General features: G+C 43.1%; 1 protein-coding gene and 1 pseudogene across 2 annotated transcripts in view; one reads left to right on the top strand and one right to left on the bottom strand.

Annotated features, from left to right (window-relative positions):
- Positions 1-20,714, bottom strand: part of CCNY (cyclin Y) — a 207,633-nt gene that overhangs the window by 68,262 nt on the left and 118,657 nt on the right. For both annotated transcript variants that reach the window (XM_019652609.1, XM_019652608.1), the window contains exon 2: positions 674-748. In XM_019652609.1, the coding sequence (XP_019508154.1) occupies positions 674-748 (75 nt within the window). The remainder of the gene's footprint in view (positions 1-673; positions 749-20,714) is intronic.
- On the top strand, positions 15,889-16,371 carry LOC109388156 (small integral membrane protein 7 pseudogene; annotated as a pseudogene).

The following is a 20,714-nucleotide window of genomic DNA, read 5'->3' on the forward strand; positions in this document are numbered from 1 at the left end:
CAGGGATAGAATCACACAGGACTCTAGCATTATAATACAATATCTTGGTCACTACATCATCATATAACACATTTCTCCTGCTATGCTCTTCTACAGGAATCCCACTGAGAAGGTTCATGTTCACTGTACTGTGTAACTTGTATCTCTCCTTTGTAGCCAAGGCCCAGGGAACAGTGAGATAAGCCAGGTGCTGAGAAGAGTGAAACCCCACCCGGCTGCCCCTCAGGAGAAATTCCCCACATACCTGGGACAAAACAGAAAGACTGCAGAATAAACCGGTTAGTCAAAGTTTGGCCAAAAGATCTACCCCAGTGTAACAAGTTCAATTCCGCTCTCAAATGACATCAAGATAATGATGCTTTAAGGACTATATTTGCTTTCTCTTACATACTGTTTGAAAAAACAAACACTTCTGATCTTTAAAGAATTTGTGCAGATATCAATTCTTTTTTTCAATTCACTTTTTTGGTTTTTGTTTTATTATTTATTTTTGTTGTTGTTCAGATATCCATTCTTAAAGGAAATTTTCTGACTCTCAGAGTAGAAACTACTGCTACAGAGTGTACATAGCTGATTACCTTGAGAAACATATCTAGTGGGGAATCAAGACTTAGGCTAGTTATCAACATGGGCCCCCTTTTTTTTTTTAAAGAAACATAAATTAGTAACCTACCGTCCGTCTGAGATTTACTGAGGAATATTGTGCTGGCCCGAGGATGGTCTGAAGGATTGAATTCCATGTTCAAATCTTTAAAGAAAGAAAAAGAAAATACATGAATCTAATAACCAAGGAGAGTCAAGATTCATTTTCAATTATTTCAACCCTAAATTGCTAATACATTAAAGATTCTGGAAAATATACCTACAATTATAGTGTTACGAGATTCTTCTAGGTTCAATTGAGAACACTATTATTTAGAGATCTGAGAAATTCATACATCAAACTTAGACACTTGGTTAGAGACTTATTAGCCGAAAACAACATTTTATTTTTAAAAATCTACTCTGCACCCACAATACTACAAAATAGCAGGACAGAGTTATAACACGCAATTAAAGATAGTCATGTGCTACAACTGACTCATCTAAACTCTACAGCTATTAAGTGAGTGCTAATTCCTTGTTAATGGTAATGAAAAATAGTATATTTCAGCTTTCAGCCAAATCAGCATCTATACACTCTGCTTAGACTGTTACTTTTTGAAAAAGCAAAACTTGGGCCAGCCAAGTGGCTCAGTTGGTTAAGAGCTCACTCAAGAGTGCAAGCTCTGAGCAACAAGGTTTCAGGTTCGATTCCCGGCCCGAGCTGAGCTGACACTGAACTGCCAACAGGTAGCGGGATGGCTCAGCTTAAAAAAAAAAGCAAAACTTTCCCTTTAGAACAAAGGCTGCAAATCTGCAAATTAGCCATCTGTGGGCATAAGCTGGGGCATGAATGTGTTTTGTTTGATCCATACATTTTTTTTTTATTAGAGGTGACATACAATCATTTTTACATTTCAAACATGTACCACAAAGAAAAAAATCCGTATTTCCAGCTTCTCTTGAGAAATCAGATGATTTGGCCCCACCGGGCCCCACCACAATGGTCACGCTCTGTTGGAGCACTGCCGGCCCATCAGGTAGGACCTAAGGCTCCCCAGTTCTCGCCTCTCTTGCTTCACAGAATAATTACATATGGTGTCAGGTGGGTACAAGACCTACTGGGAGGATTATTTCGTAAGGTACACAAATGTCTAACCACGATACTGTACACCTGAAACTAATATAATAAATGTCAACTATAACTAAAAACATCTTTTTAATCAACAAACACATAGTCAATGAAACCTAAAACTTCAGAGGATGGGTTAAATTGCAGATTAGACACACGTGAACACAGCACTGGTACCTGAAAGACAGATCTGAGGGACTCATTTAGAATGAAGCACAGTGAGATAAAGAGCTACAACAAAAGAATGAAAAAGGCAGAATAAAAAAGACTATGGGCAAATCTCTTGATGAAGGCTCTGTGCCAAAACCCTACATCAAACCTCACACCTAATGGTGAGATATCAGGTGCATTCGCCTTAGGTTAGGAATTAGGCTGACTGGAATCCAGCCACCTTCGATTCAACCTTGTATGGGAAGGGGTAAGAAAAAACGTAAAAGGAATGTATCAGATTGGATAGTGTTATTTGCATATAATTGTCTACTTAGAAAATACAAGTGGCTTTACAAGTCTATTGGCACTAAATACAATACAAATTAACACAGAAATTTGTTTCATCCTTTTAGATTCATAATACTGCTCAGCCAAAAGAGTAGCACCATCTCTTTTACCCTAGTGATGTTTAGAAATGTGTGGGGACAAGTCTGTTACCACTGTCGCACACAATGAGGAACTGTGACTGTTGGACAATGTGGCCTAGAGCAATAAACAATTAGTAAATGTAATAATGATAATATAAAAAGACCCAATTTACTAAGCAATGAAAAAAGTATCACTAAATTCAACAAAAGATGTATAAGATCTTATATGGAAAACTATAAAATTTTATAAAGCTAAAAAGAATATATCTGTATATGTATAGCTATTCTACACACACACACATGTACACTCATATGTACATACAATGACTCACATCCACATGCGTCCTTATTCGGCATCATGCCTACCTACCCCATCAGGCCCTGTGCTGCACGCTGAGCTGGGACACGACAGCAATGACCATGACAGGCAAGGTCCCTGCTCACAGAATTATCAGTCTGAGTGTTTGAAAGTTCAAAGATCATCACGCTGCCTGGTCACAGTTCACATTACAAACTAATCTTTTTCATTTTAAAACTGAGGACTCAGTGGTGGCTTTTCCAGGATACGACTTCACTCTAACATTGCTCCCCTGTGAGCACTGTGCTGATTACCACCACAGCCACTAGAGGTCAGGCAAGGAAGGGCACACAGCAGGTTAGGAACAGTCAATGTGCCACGAGGGACCAGGGAGACAGTAAGAGCGACAGGATCAGTGCTGGTCCCCGCTCACTTCCGAATTAGATTTAATGGAAGTACCGGTACAAGCTGACACATCCAAGAATATACTATCATATGCACGGTATTGGGGACACACAGACTCTCATGGGCTTAGGTGTTCAGCCCTCACTCCTGTGCACAGCGGGCTGGCCTTGTTTCCTTCCCACTTCTCTTTGCCTTATACTCGGCTCCACCACACAATATTCTATCAGTTTTTCATGAGTTTGACTAGACCATCACCTCTGGCAGGAACAGCCCTCTTTAGGTTGGCCCATTTGGTCACTCCTGCTCCGACCTCAAATCCAGGGCAAGACTTATGGTCCTTGGAAAAACTCCTGACTCATCCAGGTTGCTCACTTGTCCTTTCCCACTCCCATCAGGCTTAGCGCATGCCTGTGATGTCCCCATAACCACTGGCTTGAATTCATGTCCCCCCAAATGTGTACCAACTACAGAAAGGTCAGTCAATGCATTCAAATGTCTTCTATATGCCACAAGGAACTGAACCAACATGGATTAACACAAAGACATTTCAGAGACATTTCCCCACCATCAAGGAGCTTCTATCCACTGGCATGGGCGCACACACACATTTCCACAAATAATCCTTAAGCAATGCAGAATGCAGTCAAGAGGACAATGCAGTAAGGGCGATGCTGGTGGCAAGTGCTCCAGGCTTTACTGGTAGAGCAGAGGTGACTTCCTAGAACAGATGAGATTTCGGTCGGCCTGACAGTTGGATTTTTTTATTTGAAGGAGGCTGCTGAGGGAGGGGGATGACGCGAGAGTGTATCGCAGCCAGGAGGAAGAGGATAGGCACATGAAGGCCAAAAAAAAAGCTTACTAGGGACAGCCAGGAGACAAGCATGGGGAGGGAGATAGTTCAGAAAGAAAAGCCAAAGGTAAGGAAAGCAGGAAAGGTAGACTCAGGCCAAACTGTAGAAGGCCTTGAATGCCAGGACAAGAAGCTGTATTTTTCCTGTGAATGAAGAGGGACAAGTCACTGATGTTGTTTCAACACCATTGAAATTTAACTGCTAGTGTTTACAGTTAGAAAGACATCTACTGGAAAAAAAATTGAAGGTTAAATGACAAGTTTAAATTCAAAAAAAGGAGAAAGAAAAATCATGCATCATTTAAATTAATTGGACAACAACTGGTTTGCCCTGCTATCCAATTATTAAGTATATATTGCAGTACTTAGGGTCCAGCAGAGAACAAGATAAAATGTGGAACTAAAAGGTAAAAGACTAAATTCTGGTGTCTGCTTGGCCACTTCAGAAAATCATGTTACTTCTCCCAGTCTCAATAAATAAGGATGACACTGTGATGGCCTCACTAGGTCCTATGACGATCAGGGACAATGCAGGTTAAAGCCTGAGGGATTTGTGGACCCCCAAATAAAGGCAAAGGGGGGTCTTCACCCACTGGAGTCAGTGCCACCTTACAGCAGGGGCCATGTGTGCAATGTTCAAATACTCAGCAATAATTAACAAACAAGCTGAATAATGGGAATGACATAAAAGAATGATCAAGTGAAGGAGCTTGTCGCAACAACTTGAGGAAAGAAAAAAAAAAAGAAAATATGGCAAGGATCAACCATTAACTCAAATATAGACTAATTCAAAGAGAGAGAATCTCCTAGCAACCAGTCTCTCCTGAGAGGCATGAATTAGCACTGTCATTGAAATACGAAAACAACACTTGGATCGTTGCTATTTTAATACCAGGCAAATAACTAGGTCTTTTAAGTACAGACAATATTGATAAAATCTGCAACTGTACACAACTAAAGTGTCCGAAATGACACCATGAAAGCCAGTAAAGAGACATCTGAGTCCCCTATCATTACTTAATTCAACAGTCAACAAATTTTTTATTGTGAATCAACTCATGCAGGCATTGTGTGCAGGAAATACAATGGCGCATGACCCTGTGGTCCCCAGAGTCTAAAGTCTGGGGCGGGATGTGAAGCAGACAAGTCAGCCTGTATTAACAAGCATTTACGATGGGAGAACCAAGGAGAGAGCTGAGGCTTGCTAAAAGAGTAGGTTAGTTAGCCAAGCTAAAAGAGAGGAGAGGAAGAGTATTTCAGGCAGAAGAACCAGTGTATCAAAGACACAAAGTTAGAGAGAGAGAGAGAAGAGAGAAGAGAGAGAACACCACACCTTTAAGACACACTGTAGAATATTTAAGAGTATAAAGAAAGGAAGCGGTGAGAAAGGGGAAAGGGGTAATGGAAGAATTGGGGTTTTATCTCAAAGGCACCAGGGGGTTACTGAAATAGTGGAGTGACATGATCGAATACACACTTAAGAAAAATCATCATGGTTGCATGAGGGAAAAAAAGAACCAAAGGAGGACAAGACTGGCAGACAAGTTATCAGGACGATGGCTGAGAGAAGTGGATGGCCTTGAAGATACTATACTGAGTGACGAGATTATACTAGGTGAAGCACAAGGACAAGAGGAAGACAAGGATGACACCAGTGGTTGGCAATGAGGCCACGCACAGAGATTAGGCACAGTGGATGCAGGGAGCAGGGAAGACGCACAGGGGCAGACATGCTGCTGGGTTTAGCCTACCTCCTCCTGTTCCAGGTAAACCCTATGCCCTTACAGGTGTGCCAATGCCTTAAACTGCTCATCTTTCCCATTTCCTAGTACCCTTCCCCCAGTCTCAACTAGATGACCTGTTACTGTCCGGCACACTGGAGGCGCGCCTGGCCAGGGCAGCAGTGCCTGCACCTTCTCTGCCCACTAATTCCTCTGAACCTTCAGTGATGGTCAGTGTGTCGCTCCTGACCTTCCACAAACTATGTTCTTTGTTAATGATCAGGGAGAAGGTTAATAACACGAATTTACTTCCCAAACCAGGCTTACAACTGCTTATTTTCGAGCAAATGATGGTAAATGTTCAGCTCTGAAAGTGTTTCTTTATCATTGCTTATACGTATCCATAAATTCTCAAAGGAACTTTTGAAATTTTTTCGCCTTTTTCTCTCTAGGTTAAGGATGTGCTGCCAAATTTAAATCACTAACTATTTGGATTAATTTTGTTGAAAGTTCTGCTTCATGGGACGGCCGAGTGGCGCACTGGTTAAGAGCTGGCTTGGGATGCCAGCTCTGAGCAGCAGGGCCCTGGTTCAGATCCCACATATGAGGGCCAGTGACACTGCCCTCTACAGCTAAGATGGTGAACAACAGCTCGACCTAGAGCTGGGCTGCCTTGAGTTGCCAGTGACGGCGTAGGCTGCAGCCCCTGCTGCAGTGGGCTGCCATAAACTACCGTGTGTGGCTGGCAGCCAGCGTGAGCGGCTGGCAGCTGGTGTGAGTGGCCATCCAGAGGCCGGCGACCAATCTGTCTCACCCAGGAAGAGCACAATGATAATACCAACATGGGCCAGTGAAGCAACATCCTCCACAACTAGACTGAAGTACAAAAGCACAGCAACTTGTCTGTTCCCCTTCCCCTGATTCCCCGCACTGTTCCCCTCCCCCAATTCCCCAATAAAATCTTTTAAAAAAAAAGTTCTGCTTCACATGTACTTCCAAGGTCTTGGTAGATGATGTCATTGTTTCAAACTATAATCTGGTAGCTTCATTGATTCTTCTTCCTTTGCAAACTCAGTGCTGCCAGGGTTTGATTGTTCATTACCCTCCACTAGTTTATGTCTATTTAGAATCCTATCACTGAAGTCATCGGTTCTTCCTTCTGTAAGATTCAACAATACAAAACCCTAGTTTGAACTCCTCTAGCGAAAGAAGACCTGGAACCTCCATCTGCAAAAGACAGACAAACCTTCGCTTTCTTTCAATGTGCAGAAATCCCAAATTACCAACTGAATTGCCTTTTTTTGTATCTATTTCCCCAAATATCCCTACTTAAGTAATCATGTGGCTGAAACACAAAAGAGTCCTGAGGAATACCCAGAATGCCTCTCTTCTTCTGCCTTCCTCACGGGGAACAGTAGGGCAAGGCCAGGGTCCCTGGTAAAGGGGGCCCTCCTGGGACAGCACAGAACACTGTGATCGCCCACACGACCTGCACGGGTCCCTAACTTGCAGGTTGCTGGTGTGGGGAAATGGATGTGATCTGAGTTGGTGGTTGGCTTTTCAATCCATCACCAGTCCCTCTATTCCAAAAAGACACCCGCCCACGCACCTTGATAAGCTGCCACAGAGAGCGGCTGTAACTGATACAAGTGTGCCACCTGCAGCACGCAGTAAAGGCCATGGCAGAAAGGGCCTCCCCTTCTGCATTGCTGAAAGCTCATCAGCTTCCTGTCAGGTTCAGAAGGAGACTCATCCTGGTTCCCAGCTTCGGAATCTCCTGGTTTTCAAGGACTTTTAGAAAGCCCCTTCCAGAGGATCCTCTCAGATCACAAAGGTGAAGAAATGGCCAAGGGCAAAGGGTAGATGAGAAGAAGCTAAATGGAGATCATAAGGAGTGAAATGAGAGAAAAGTAGTGAAAAAAACTATCCAGTCACAAGACGGAGAACCTTCTGTTGCTGGTAAACCAGCTCTAATGCCACTCCAAAAGAGACATGCAAAAAACTCCACTTAACATGACTGCTTAGAAAAGCACTGTTTCTTTGGCTCTAAACATGCCATACTGTTGTTGTTTTAGTGAAAAAAAATCGGTTTTATTACTTTATAATAATATTCACATTCAATCATAAAAAGTCCTATTCAATCTACTTCTGGAGGCTGATGGCTGAGATGTAAACTTTTGATTTTCTAGCGTTGGGAACAAACTCCAGGACTCAGTTCCTTGGACTCTGGCCACCATTCAAGCAAATGCCTTGAGTTTGGGGACTCTGTGAAGCAGCTTACCTCATGTGAGATAAGGGTGAGGGGACTAGGGTATGCTGGGGATAAAAAATGAAAGCACCAAGAAAACCCAGTCCACAAAAAGATTTTCTTACGCATTTTAAAAGCAGGCTAGATTGAATTAACATCGGGACGCGTGAAGTTACTAATACTGAGATAGCCCAATAACAAATGAGACATTATTCCCACTCTCAAAAATCACTGAGAGCACACTTTCCACAAAGAATATACAACACAAGAAAGGGCAACAAGAGCTCTTCCGATCAAATTCTCATCAGGTGGTCCTATGTATCCCCCCAAATGGTCTCCAAGATGCTTCTTCACTGTCAACCACATTCAAACCTCAAACGCAGGATGTGAAAGGTGTTGCCCTTCAGATCTGTACCTGTTTCCAGCAGACCAGCAGCCAGGCCCCTCCATGGCCTGGGGAGTGGCCAGGTCCTAAGTCAGGGCTTACGGCTGGCTCAGCCCGTAATCAGCACCACCCCCTGTCCCACTGCTCCCCACTCCTCACAGTCCTTCCTCTGGTTACCATGATTGGATATCTGAGCCCAACCTCCACACACATCCTCTGATAACAAATACTGTATCCTGTTCATCTTAATACACTTTATAGTGCTTAGCAAAGAGTTTTCTCTATCATGTATGCTCAATAAATGATTAAAAAACAAACAAATGAAGCTGATCTAGTGAAATGAAGAAGTAACTGAATAAGGAGTATTATACTACTGTACCGTGGCATGTTACTGCAATGCCGTATTCATGACACTTTAGAAAACTTTATGTAATACAGCAAAAAAACAACAAATATGTTCCAAAAACACTTCATGCTGATGATTCCTTCTGAGTTTCTGCTAAAGGTATTCTCCTTTTTCTCTTCCATTTGCTCAAATCACATTTATAGCAGCTTGAAACTTACTGAGTGTATGTTATGTTCCAGGCACCGTGCTAGGCATTTCACCTCCATGAAATACAATTCCCCACTGTAATCTCGAAAGTTGCAATAATTATCCTCATCATAAATGTGTTTGTAAATGAGGCTTGGAGAAGTTAAAGAACATCCCCAAGCTCACACAGCTACAAGAGATGGACAGATTCTGGGCTCAGGAGATCAGGGAGATCTGAAGACAAAGGCATTTTTTCTACTGCACAATGTATCTCACCCATGAAGCACCCCTGGCACGAGAAGATTCTATGCTAATGTCCCCTATTGCTCCACAAATATGCCAACAGTGGAACCAAAGCTATGGGGCCACAGGTCTTTACAGCTTTTGTGCCTTCATTTCCAGATGCTCAGATATTGTTTTAGGCTATACCAATAACCTCAATAAGTAATCCCTCTTTTTTTCCCTTCCTTTCTTTTAATCCTTAAGTAACTGGGAGGTGAGTTAACTACATTTATTAAACCCAGTGTAAAGTATGCCCCGCACAGTATGCAGTATAGTGTGAGCCCACGTAGGTGTTCACCCAGTATGTGTCTGATTAATAATGGGGATACTAAATATCTGCCTATCCCTCAGCCTCCAGGCAAGTCATGATAGATTCAGGCCCTAGAGGGGCTGAGCTGGGGTAGGACCTAGAGAGGGCACAGTGCCATCTTCCCAGCCCCTCTACTAGACTGGTAGACTGGGAGCAGTTTCAACAAAACACGGAAGCTTCAGCCGTATTCCTTTCCCCAAACCCTGGAGAACGTGGCCCTGCCTTGTTGAAGCAGTGCCCAGTGCCTGGGAAGACACCATCATCCACAGCGTCCCCCAACTTCTGCAGGAAGTTCTGTGGCCTCTGCTCGGAGCGCTGCCCCAGGAGCCCACCCTCAGCTCTGCCTCTCACACACACAGTGCGTCCACATCTCTTTGCATTCAACTGAGGAATCTCATCTGAGCAAATTACATCTAATTTTACCCTCTTCTAAACAAGAACTTTAACAGTCAGAATAAAATGTCTTTTTTTTTTTTTTAAATAAAATGCGATGGACCAATTTGCTCTCTTCCATGTGGCTCAGCCTTGAGGTCGTGAGGGGACTAAAGCAGCTTCTACTTCTCAAGAGGTTTGACTTTTCTGTCTCCTCCCCTGCTGTCTGTGGGTCACCACTCTTGCCTCTCCATTTTCTGTTTTGAATCACTAAGGGCTGAGAAAGGGAGCGATTTCACTTGTTTAGAACTGGATTCAGTGGGGGAGGCTGAGGGGTCCACCGGGGGAGGAGCGGAGGGCAGCGGTTCCCCTCAGCCCAAGGTGCTGATTCCCTAAAGGTGAACACGATGGTGTCCTGGCTGGGGAGCACAGACATTAGGACAGGCTCTGCTCACACTCCCCTGGTGGTGCCTGCATTCTAGACAGTGGGGGCTACACAGGGAAGGTGAGTAACATGACAGCACTAGGCTTTGTTGTCTGACGGCACCTCTTCCCCCGCCACTCCCCAACTAGAATGGAACTTGGAGGGAAGGGACCATCTGTCTTTTTCACGACTGAATCTCAGGGTCCAGAGTGCCTACCACGAAGCAGGCATTCAACAAATACCTGCTGAAGGAGAGCGGAATGAATGAGTAATGTACCCAACTACAACGCCTCTTTCATAATTAACATCCACAATTCAGAACCTTTTATAAATTCTGTGTGACCTGGAACACATAAATTCAGGAAAGAAAATTCCAGCAAACTGTGACAGCAGGAGAAAGCTGAGATTCTCTTCAACCTTCAAAGCAAGGGGAAGGGCCATTTCATCAAAGTAACCAGTCATAAGTATGCAGCCACCGGGACCAACAAAATTGAGGTGTCCTGGTGGGGACCCTTCAGTATACTGATCCCCCACCCACCCCGCAAAGCCTACTTCCCCTGCAGCTGGCAAGGACAAGTTTACAGAAACTGGCCCCTAGCAAAACAAAACCCCACTCTTTCCCTTATAGGGAAGAAGGTAGGTACTGCTTCCAATTAAAAAAAAAAAAAGAAAAGCATATATATCATGTCCTACTCTATCTACCCCACCAAAAAAAAAAAAAAAAGGAAAAGAGAAACAAAAAATAAAATACTAAAAATAACAGGTGGGAAAGAATTTAGAGATTCCAACTCATATTTTTGTATTTGTGATTTCCCTATAAGAGAGCTAAAAAATAAAGTATGAATTTGGATTACAGTAAAATAAATGTGCAGGATCCAATGTGAAAATGAAATATAGATGTGTTTTATGATCCAATTACTACTGAATTCTAGCAAGGCACATCATCCGTCAGAAAAAACTGAAAGTGCTAAGAGGCACGGCCTCCTGGGCTGAGTTCCGCCCCATGTCCCCCACCACCACCACCACCAACAGCGGGGTGTCCATGCAACAGAGGCCTGTGGACAAAACGGCCAGGAGATCCTAGACACCAAGAGACAAGAAAGGGAACATTGATTAAACAACAGACTGAAGCAGGGCAGTCACCACCAGGTTTCAATGAGGACCAACATCCAGAGCAGATTGAGAAAACTCTAAAAACTGAAATTGTGGTTATAGAATCAGGAATTATCTGAAAGCACATAAAGAAATTAAATAAACCAAATAAAAAACTAAGTTAAGATTATAAAAGGATATCATTCAAAGACAGAAAAACCAAACATATAATTCAGGACAAGTACGGTGGAACCAACCAACATATAAGAAACGTAGACAGCTACAGGAGAATGAGTACTAAGGCACACCCATGGGATTGTCAGAGAGGAAAAGGACAAGAACTGTAAGCTTTCACTCACATGTGGGACAGAAAACAAATATACAAACAAACAAAACCAAAACAACTCCAACCTCACAGATACAGACAATAGAATGATGGTTACTAAGTGGAGAAAGGGGACAGGGAGGGGAGGAGGGTAAAGGAGTCACGTACAAGGAAACAGGGGACTAGGCTTCGGAGAGCGAGGGGGGGGGGACACGCACAATAGAGTACACGGTATTGTTATACATAAAGCTGTGTACCTGAAACTTATGTAATGTTATTAACCAATATAGCTCCCGAAAAAAAAAAATTTTTTTTTTTTAAAGAATTGGCTCACTACTTGAATCAGATGGTATAATATTAACAGATGACAGGGAAAGCAGAAAAACTCAACCTCTTTTTACAGCCATTTCTATCCCAGAATCTGAAGATTACTTTTTTGGTCCCTACAGATCATTCTAGAACGCTTCTATGATTCCTGGTAGTCGAATTCAGAGTTCCATCTACAAATGAGATAATCACCTATAAGTATTTTACTTTCAGACCTGATATATAACTTATATTTTAAGGGAAAAAAAATCTAAAATTTACCTCCTACTTCAATCTGTCTCTGCAACTTGCCTTTCAAACATTCTGATTCTGGGACAAACAGAAAGAAAGGTAACACCATGGCCTCCAAGGGTCACCTCAGGCACAAGGAAATGTGATGTGTAACTAATGATAAAATCTGACCTGCAACTACCAAGGCAGAGCTGTTCCGAATTTAATCAAGTCTGCTCAGAGGGATGGATAATAGGCAGCCAGATGGACAAGATTTGCATTCAGAAAAGCTACACTGGAAGATCGAAATCAATGGGTCTCAGAATCCTGCCGTCAAGGAGCTGCTGCCGGTTTAATAAAACTTGAATTAAAACAAAAAATGTTTAAACAATCCATTTCATTTCTAAAGCTGAGTCAATAATAAGGCAATTAGTCTAGCACAAAAGAAGCGCAGTCCTAATTCTTTTCTGTTCCATGTGAGTGCTCAAGCATCGCTGTCACATGGGGCTGTGATCCAGGCTGCACTGAGAGAAACGGGGAGAACGAGAACCCATGAATCGTCTCTCCATAACTAGCTGGTGAGTGGTGAATGCAGCTGACAATCCTGAACACATTTTAGTGCATTGTACACACACACTGGAGCACACAACTGAGACGCTGAGGCATGGGGATAAAAATTAGAGAACACTGGGCTATATAATGTTGCAACAAAGTGCCTAAAGTCTGCCATTTTAATTCATCATAACTATAAAAGAAAAATAAAGCCAGATTTTACTGGGGCCTTTAAAGAGTCACTCAGGTTTCCCGGTTTGTTAGATACAATATACCAAAGCCATGGGCTCAGCACTAGCCTGGCTCATTTTTCAAGACAGTGAGCGAGTTAGGGCAGGAGCGGAAGACCACAGGCTGAGCCCTAGGCATGAGAGGTGTGTCGGTGGTCCCTTAGATGTCAAGGACCCACTTCGCACCTGCCCCAGCTCCCAAGGCCAGAAAGCAGAGGAGCCAAGATTCACAGGCACCCCACGCACGCTGAGCCCCACTGTGCTGGCTCAGTTCACAGCCACCCCCCAGAGAGCATTTTCTCCCAAATGTTTGATAGGAAGTGGAAGCAAGGTAGATTCCTTGGGCTGGAGAAAGAGAGGGGAAATCCATGTTTATTCCATTTTTTTTTCCTACTGCAATCTGTCAGGTTTGATGAAATTTAATTTTTAATGCAAAATTTTTCTCAGCATTCCAAGAAATCCAAGATCAACGATATATCCCTACTTTCTATTTTTTTTATTTTGGTCAACTGAGGTGACAATGTTGAAAACAAGAAATGCTACTTACTTGCATGGTATAATGAAAGGCCCTTTAAGAAGAGAAAAATGTTGCCAGTGATTAGCTTTGATTTCAGTGATACTTTACCTGTGAGGGGGGAAGAAGTATTTTCTCCCATAATTAGAATGTCCAAGAGCGTTCATTACAATGTAGCCCTTCAATGGTTACCAGTCCAGAGGAAAGGTGTGTTTCACTTTTCCTGAACTGAAAGAGTTGTCAGTTACATCAGGACCTTCCAAAAACTGGGTACAACGTCCCTTTCCACGTGCTATTCTCAGCTGATCGCCCACATCATCCTTTTGAGAAGTGAGAGTGATGCAAGGTTTTGCTGTAAGTTACTGCCAGCCTCCTCCACAAAAGCGCTCACTGGCCTTACTCTTATCCTGACAGAATAATTTTGTTAAGGGGATGATTCACAAGAAAGCCAAACAAACAAACAAACAAACGAAACCAGTTACACAGGGAGAGCATGTGGACTGGGTTGGGCACACAGACACTTGACAAGTGTGGCTTGGACTCTGCACACACCCCTCCTCCAGGCGCACCTTACTTTTTCCACTGCTAACAGCACCCCCCCACCAACCCATGATTGGGTTCACCAGGTTTTTCAAGGAGCAAACCCCAGAGTGGATGCCATGCTTCACCCTGGTTTACTCCTGCTCGTGGGGCCACAGCTCCTGGGGGGGTCAGAGTCCATTCAAGGTCAACAGCTACTCAGTAAACCTGTACTTAACCAGCTTGACCAAGTCTTTCCTGCAGGGTCCATGTGGTTCTCCACTGGATACACAACATAAGCTGGAATGGCTTCTGTGCTGAGAGGTGTAAAGTCCCCAGGCTGCTGGACTGTAAAACACGGGGCTAAGACCCCAGACCAGGGAGTCACCAGACCGGGCTCATATTCCAGCCTAACCACCACTCGCTGCATGCCCTCGGGCAAGATACTTAACTTCCTCACATCTCCGATGTTGCAAGGAAAAGAGACCACAGGATTCTTACCCACACACAGAAACAGTAAGGGCAGTCAGAAAAGAAAAGTCATGTGTGTCTTTGAATTCACTATCTGTCATATAGTACAGTGGAGTGTTTTTCAAACTGTGAGCTGGACCCTCTAGGAGGTTATAAAATCAATTTAGAAAATCGTGACTCATCTTTTAAAAAAACAGAAAAGTTCAAAACATAATAAACAATATGGAGTGCATAAGGATAAATATTATTTCAAGTGTGTATAAGAATATATAGATTTGGATTTAGATGTAAAATGTTTTTTCTTACTGTAGGTCACAGTCAAAAAATTGGAAAGCCACAAGTACATCAGTAAAACACCAATATGGTTATAACTAGAGAAACTGCCTAACTGCAAAGAACCTTAAATATACCTGATTTTTTTTTCACCAACTGATTTAAGATTTTTCTAAAGGTCTAGTCACTTAAGAGAAAAAAATAATTTAAAAGAATCCAAAATAAGTCATGAAATACTGCTCAATTTAGACAAAGAACAAGTAGCTTTTGCTAATTCAAATATTAGTATTATGTATCGTCTCTCATAGTAATTTTTTAGATTGCATCTGAAACTTTAAGTCATTAATCCCACTCCTGGGATTGTACCCTAGCAAGATGATGTGACATGCAGACAGGCTTTATTACTATAAAGACATTCATTATTATTACCCAAACATGTTCATTATTATATTATTTATAATAGGAAAAAGAACAAATAACCTAAACATACAGTAATAAGATACTAAATAACTAGGTGGCGAATTTACTACATGGAAAATTTTGTTGCTACTAAAAATAATAAAAAATGTTTATAACAAGTTTAATCCATTTGTAATTGGGAAATACTTCTATTTATCATGCTAGGTGAAAAAACAAGGTATAAAATCTTTATGCAGTGTTACCACAATCATGTTATATAGGTTTTGGAAGTTTGGGTTTCATTGTTTTGGTGATGGTTTTATTTTAAATAAATCCAGCTTTTAAAAGTACTAGAAGTGACACACAAATGTTCACAGTAATTCTTTTGCATAAGGCAAGCATAGAAGGTTTTTCTTCCTCTTTCCTACCATTAAATTTCCAACCTCAAAGAACAAAGAAATTTATTCTAAAATGATGGAAACTTTAGCCGTCACTTAGACGGGAAGGAAAAAGGGTTGGTAAGACCTTCATACCATAAAATAAGAAGACAAATGTGAAAAATTAAGTAAAGGTTAAATTTATTTACCTCTAAATAAGAATATTGTTTCATTCTGAGATAAGCAGGGTTATGCTTGGTTTCAAGTAGACTAACCCCAATATTATTACTGATCTGATACAAACTAAAAAAGCTATTTTGATGTCTGAGTAGAAGGGGAAAAGTCTGTACTTCATCTCTCATTTTTACAGCCTTTAAACTACAGATTTATGAAGAGATGAACAAATAGTCTCAGTCACAGAACTTAATAATCACACAGCTGTTTCCACTTCCGGTTCTGACGGACGCTTCGGCCATAACGATGATCGGAGACATCCTGCTGTTCAGGACGCTGCTTATGAACGCCAGGGCTGTGCTCAACTTTAAGCTGAAAAAGGAGGGCACGCAGGGCTTTGAGGAGGAGTCCAGGGAGCCTGGCACAGGTGACAACATCCGGGAGTTCTTACTGAGCCTCAGGTACTTCCGAATCTTCATCGCTCTGTGCAGAACGTCTTCATGATGTTCTGCATGATCGTGCTGTTTGGCTCCTGAGTCCCAGATGTGGAACCAAGAACACACCTTCCCAGATGCGGAGTCTCCCTTCTTCCACGATGACTTCAAGAATGTTTTTGACCGGAAAACCCGTGACCGTCCGGAAAGCCCAAGCTCGTGGTGGGTGGAAAGAAATGTTCACCAATATGTGCATGGTTTCCCTGCCACATCACTGTTTTCTTTTCAAAGATATTTTCACGTTGGTCTCTGTATTGAAATGATGTCTACTTAAGAAGTTTCAGGAGTGTTTATGTAAGGGGCTATGATAACAACGCATTCCCCATGGAAAAGAGAACATTTCTGGGTTGTTTTGTTGAATTGGAATCCATTTTCCATCTTGCTATCACTAGAAATACATTTCTGGATAATTTTTGATTTTTAATAACCATCCCTTTTGGTTTGAATTATACAGATGTTTAGAAATAAAAACAAAAAATAAAAAAATAATCACAGAGCTGGCTGATCACTCTACGCCTCCAATGGGAATGCAGTACAAACCGTTACAGGAGGATATTTTCAACACCACTGACCAAAGCTGCATCTTCAATACATACCATCTTTTCTCTGACACTCAACAGGACAAGTTCTACCCTATTCCTTCATTTAATACCCTCCTCACAAATTAATTCATGTGGGAACACAGAGAAAATTATTAAATAAGACAAAATGTTAGTCTGATCCTGGCATACACTACTATTCAAACTATTAACAAAAAGGGAAGACAGTGTCTTACTAAATACTGCAGTGTAATACAACACTGAAATGAAATTATAAGAGAAAGAGATTGGCAGGGGTGTCGTTGCTGTTCAAGTCCCCACAGAATGGAAGCGGGCGTTCCAGAAGGCAATGCCTGCAGCTGGCTGGGGGTGAGAGTGGGAAGGAAAAGCTGTGCACTGAGGGCTTCTCCTTGGCCGGGCCATTCCCTGGGGTGAGTCAGTAACTACCCAAGCAGTCAGCAATCTTGCACTGAACTGCACTGTTTTGGGGGGTGAAAGACAAGAGCTCCAAGTTGCCCCCAGGTAACAGGTCCAGCCCTGGGCTGACCCAAGGACCATGACGGGCCAGCCTCAGGAGCTCCCGGGTGTGATTGTGTCCGTTTCTCAACCCACATTAAAAATTTCATTTCTTGAATCTAAGCACTCCTGTTGAGTGTCATACAGAATTGATCCTCATGAGAGGACCCAAAAAAGAGGAACAAATTAAACAAAACTTGCTTGGAAAAAGTAGTCTGGTTCCATTATTCATTAGTTCAGCACGGCCTTTAGTCTGACTGTACAGTGATATCAAAAAGAGTCTTCCGATTTTCTAGTTATTTTAATAAGAAGTGGAAAATTACCAACTCATTCTGAGTCTGAGGCACTTGGTAACATTTACAATTTTCCAAGTACACACACAAAAAGCTAAGAATCCAGCCAGCACTCAGCTTACCATGCAAACAACTACACCCAGGCAGCTAATCAATTTGTGACGGAGAGAATCATTTTTCTTCTCCCCTTCTCTAGACTTCCAGTTCATTTTTGTATCAGGAAGGGAATGTAGGCGGAGACGACTATTTTACAATTTCTATAAGCATACATACTAATTCTGTCTTCTTTAAGTCCTTATCAATACTACCTCCTATGCAGGGAAATACATGCTTCTTCTGCATTAACACTTTTTAAAAATGCTAATTGGCATGAAGTATAAAATTTGTTATTTGGTATATAAATGCAGTAAAAAGTAAACTTGAAAAAAAAACGAAGAAAACTGGAGCTCATAACCGTAAGAAGCATTTTTAATAAATGAATGGTGTAAGTTTTAATTTTGAAACCAAAGGATTTTATAGCTGAACCGCCTCCACCTCACACTTTAAAAAAACAAAATAAACAAACAAACAAAAAAACAAAACAAAGGAAGAGTCCCAAAATAAGTAACCACTCCAAGGTCACAGGCAGTGGTGACTGGAACACAGGTCCCCTGGCCCCCAGCCCACTGCTGTATCACACCCTAAGCTCCTTGAGCAACACAATCTGCTTTAGACAAGAAATCTGACCCCCTGCACTTAATAATGTCAGTCTTCAAAACAGAGGACAGAGAGAAAAAGAAAAAATTAAGCCAAAATAAATCTCCTACTGTATTTAGAGATATCTCTTATTAAGAAATATTGTTTTAAAAACTATAAAAACAAAACCAACAAAAACCTCCCAGTAACACCATGCTTCCCTTGACTGCTCCATCTCTAGTATTTAGAATTTAAAGAGGCAGCTCTAGAACTATGTACTCCTGACAAGATACCCACCCCAATATCCAGACAGCCCCAATACCAAGATCTTTCAGAGAATAATAATAATCCCTTTATCCTTGTTCATCTCAGTCAACTCAGGAAGCCTACAACTCTCAGGCTGTCCCTTATCATCCCAGTTCTTCGCCCCAGGAGGCCCCACGCGACCTCTCATGCCATCTCAACTCCCAAACCCTTCCTTCTGAAACCCACAGCCACCCTCAGCACAATGCTGTACACCCGTCACACTCAGCTCCCACACCTCCCTACAGTGTCTGCTGGACTTCTCTCCACCCTCACTGCCATGTTCACAGCCGACTCCTTCTCCCTCCCAGCCCTGACCCTCTGCTGTCTCTCCCATGCGACTTCATTGTAATTCTTAGTAATTTAAACATCTAAGTAGGGCCAGCCAAGTGGCGCAATGGTTAAGAGCTGGCTTGGGACACAAGGAGGCCCCAGTTCGGATCCCACATATGAAGGCCAGTGACACTGCCCTCCACAGCTAAGATGCTGAACAACAGCTCAACCTGGAGCTCGGCTGCCGTGAGTCACCGGCGATGGCGTAGGCTGCAGCCCCTGCTGCAGTGGGTTGCCATGGGCTACCGTGTGTAGCCAGCAGCCAGCGTGAGCGGCCAGCAGCCGCCATGAGCGGCCATCCAGAGGCCGGCGACTGATCTGCCTCGCCCGGGGAAGAGCGCAATGATGGTGCCAACTTGGGCCAGTGAAGCAACCTCCTCCACAACTAGACTGAAGAACAAAACAAAAGCAACTTGTCTGTTCCCCTTTCCCCAATTCCCCAATAAAAATCTTAAAAAAAAAAAAAACATCTAAGTAAGTGATCCTTCTATTTCCTTCACCTGTTGTCCTCCATGACCATGTCCTCACCCTACTCTGGTCTCCTGTCCCCACTTTCCCAGACCTGACGTCTCCAACAATGTCACCCCCTGATCTCAAAGCCAAGCAGTGCCCCCCGCAACCACCTTCTCCTACCTTCCCAGCTTTCTCCTTCTGATAACCCTACACCATAAATTCTCAACCCATCAAGACCACATACAGGTTGTACTATCTTTTTTGCTGTCCATCACCCCTTCAATGTTCTCACTTTCCTCTTCATCCAACTCAGAGTTGATGACTCATAATTACAATGGCTCCCTGGTACACCTGATTGCCACCATGCCCCTCCCCATCCCTCTGCAGAACTCTCTGGTAAACCTCAGAGCAGGTTAAATCCAACCCTTGACCTCCTCTGCACCTGCTCCAGCAGCTGTACGCAGCTGGAGGAAAATGCATGGTCATGTGACGGTTCCCGCTTTAATTCTTGGCCACCCCTCCGGTGGAGCCTTGGTGCTGCTACCCTGTTTCCCTGAAAATAAGACCTAGCTGGAAAATAAGCCCTCACATGATTGCAGGTGCCAAAACATGGCACCTTGGTATACCAAATATTTTAAGCTGAAGGAGTTTGCGCTTTAAAGGACACCCTTCTCTCTGAAACAGGTCATAAAACCCTCATGTGAGGGGTGCGTGCCCTCCATATCCTGGGGGAATCATGCTAGGGCTTCTTCTTCAGCTAGGTCTTATTTTCAGGGAAACATGGTAGCAGCTCTTCTCTAATTGCATACTCCACACCCTCCCTCCCCGCCAACCTCCACTGCTGCCTCCCCAGCTGAGAAGACAGAACCCGGGAGAGGAATGGTACCCACTCCCACCTCCCCTCTGCCCACCCATCTGCCTCGGTCCCCCAAATGCCTCTGCTCTCCGGTTCCTACTGAGGTGCACTCTGTGCTCCTTCCCAAGGCCAACTGCCCCTCTCTGCAATCCCACGTCCCTCCCGCATCAGACATTTCTCTCTCACTATGGACCATTCCCACCAGCAAAAATACACACACGGCACAGTGATCACTCCCATTTCAAAACTAAACACAACACAGCTCTCAACCCAGTCTCCCTTCTGCAGCTTCCTCTCTACTTCTCTGTTTCCCTTTGGGGCAAGGCTCCTTTAATGCTCCAATTCCTTCACCCTCAATCTCTCTGGCATCCTGTCCAATCAAGCTTTTGCCTCCTCTAGTCCACTCAACCAACTCTTTTCAAGAACACCAATGACCCCATATTGCTAATACAATGGCCAAATCTCAGTCCTCATCTTACCACAGACAGTTGTTCACTCCCTTCTTCTTGAAACTTCCTTCACCTGGGTGCCAGGACAGGGACGGACACACGGACATACATACATATACATACACACACACACACACACACACACACACACACACACACAAAGTACGTCTACCCATACCCATCCCTATTTCCACCATATACACAACACACACACACACACA

Source organism: Hipposideros armiger, unplaced genomic scaffold (assembly GCF_001890085.2).
Source record: "Hipposideros armiger isolate ML-2016 unplaced genomic scaffold, ASM189008v1 scaffold_183, whole genome shotgun sequence".
Classification (NCBI taxonomy): domain Eukaryota; kingdom Metazoa; phylum Chordata; class Mammalia; order Chiroptera; family Hipposideridae; genus Hipposideros; species Hipposideros armiger.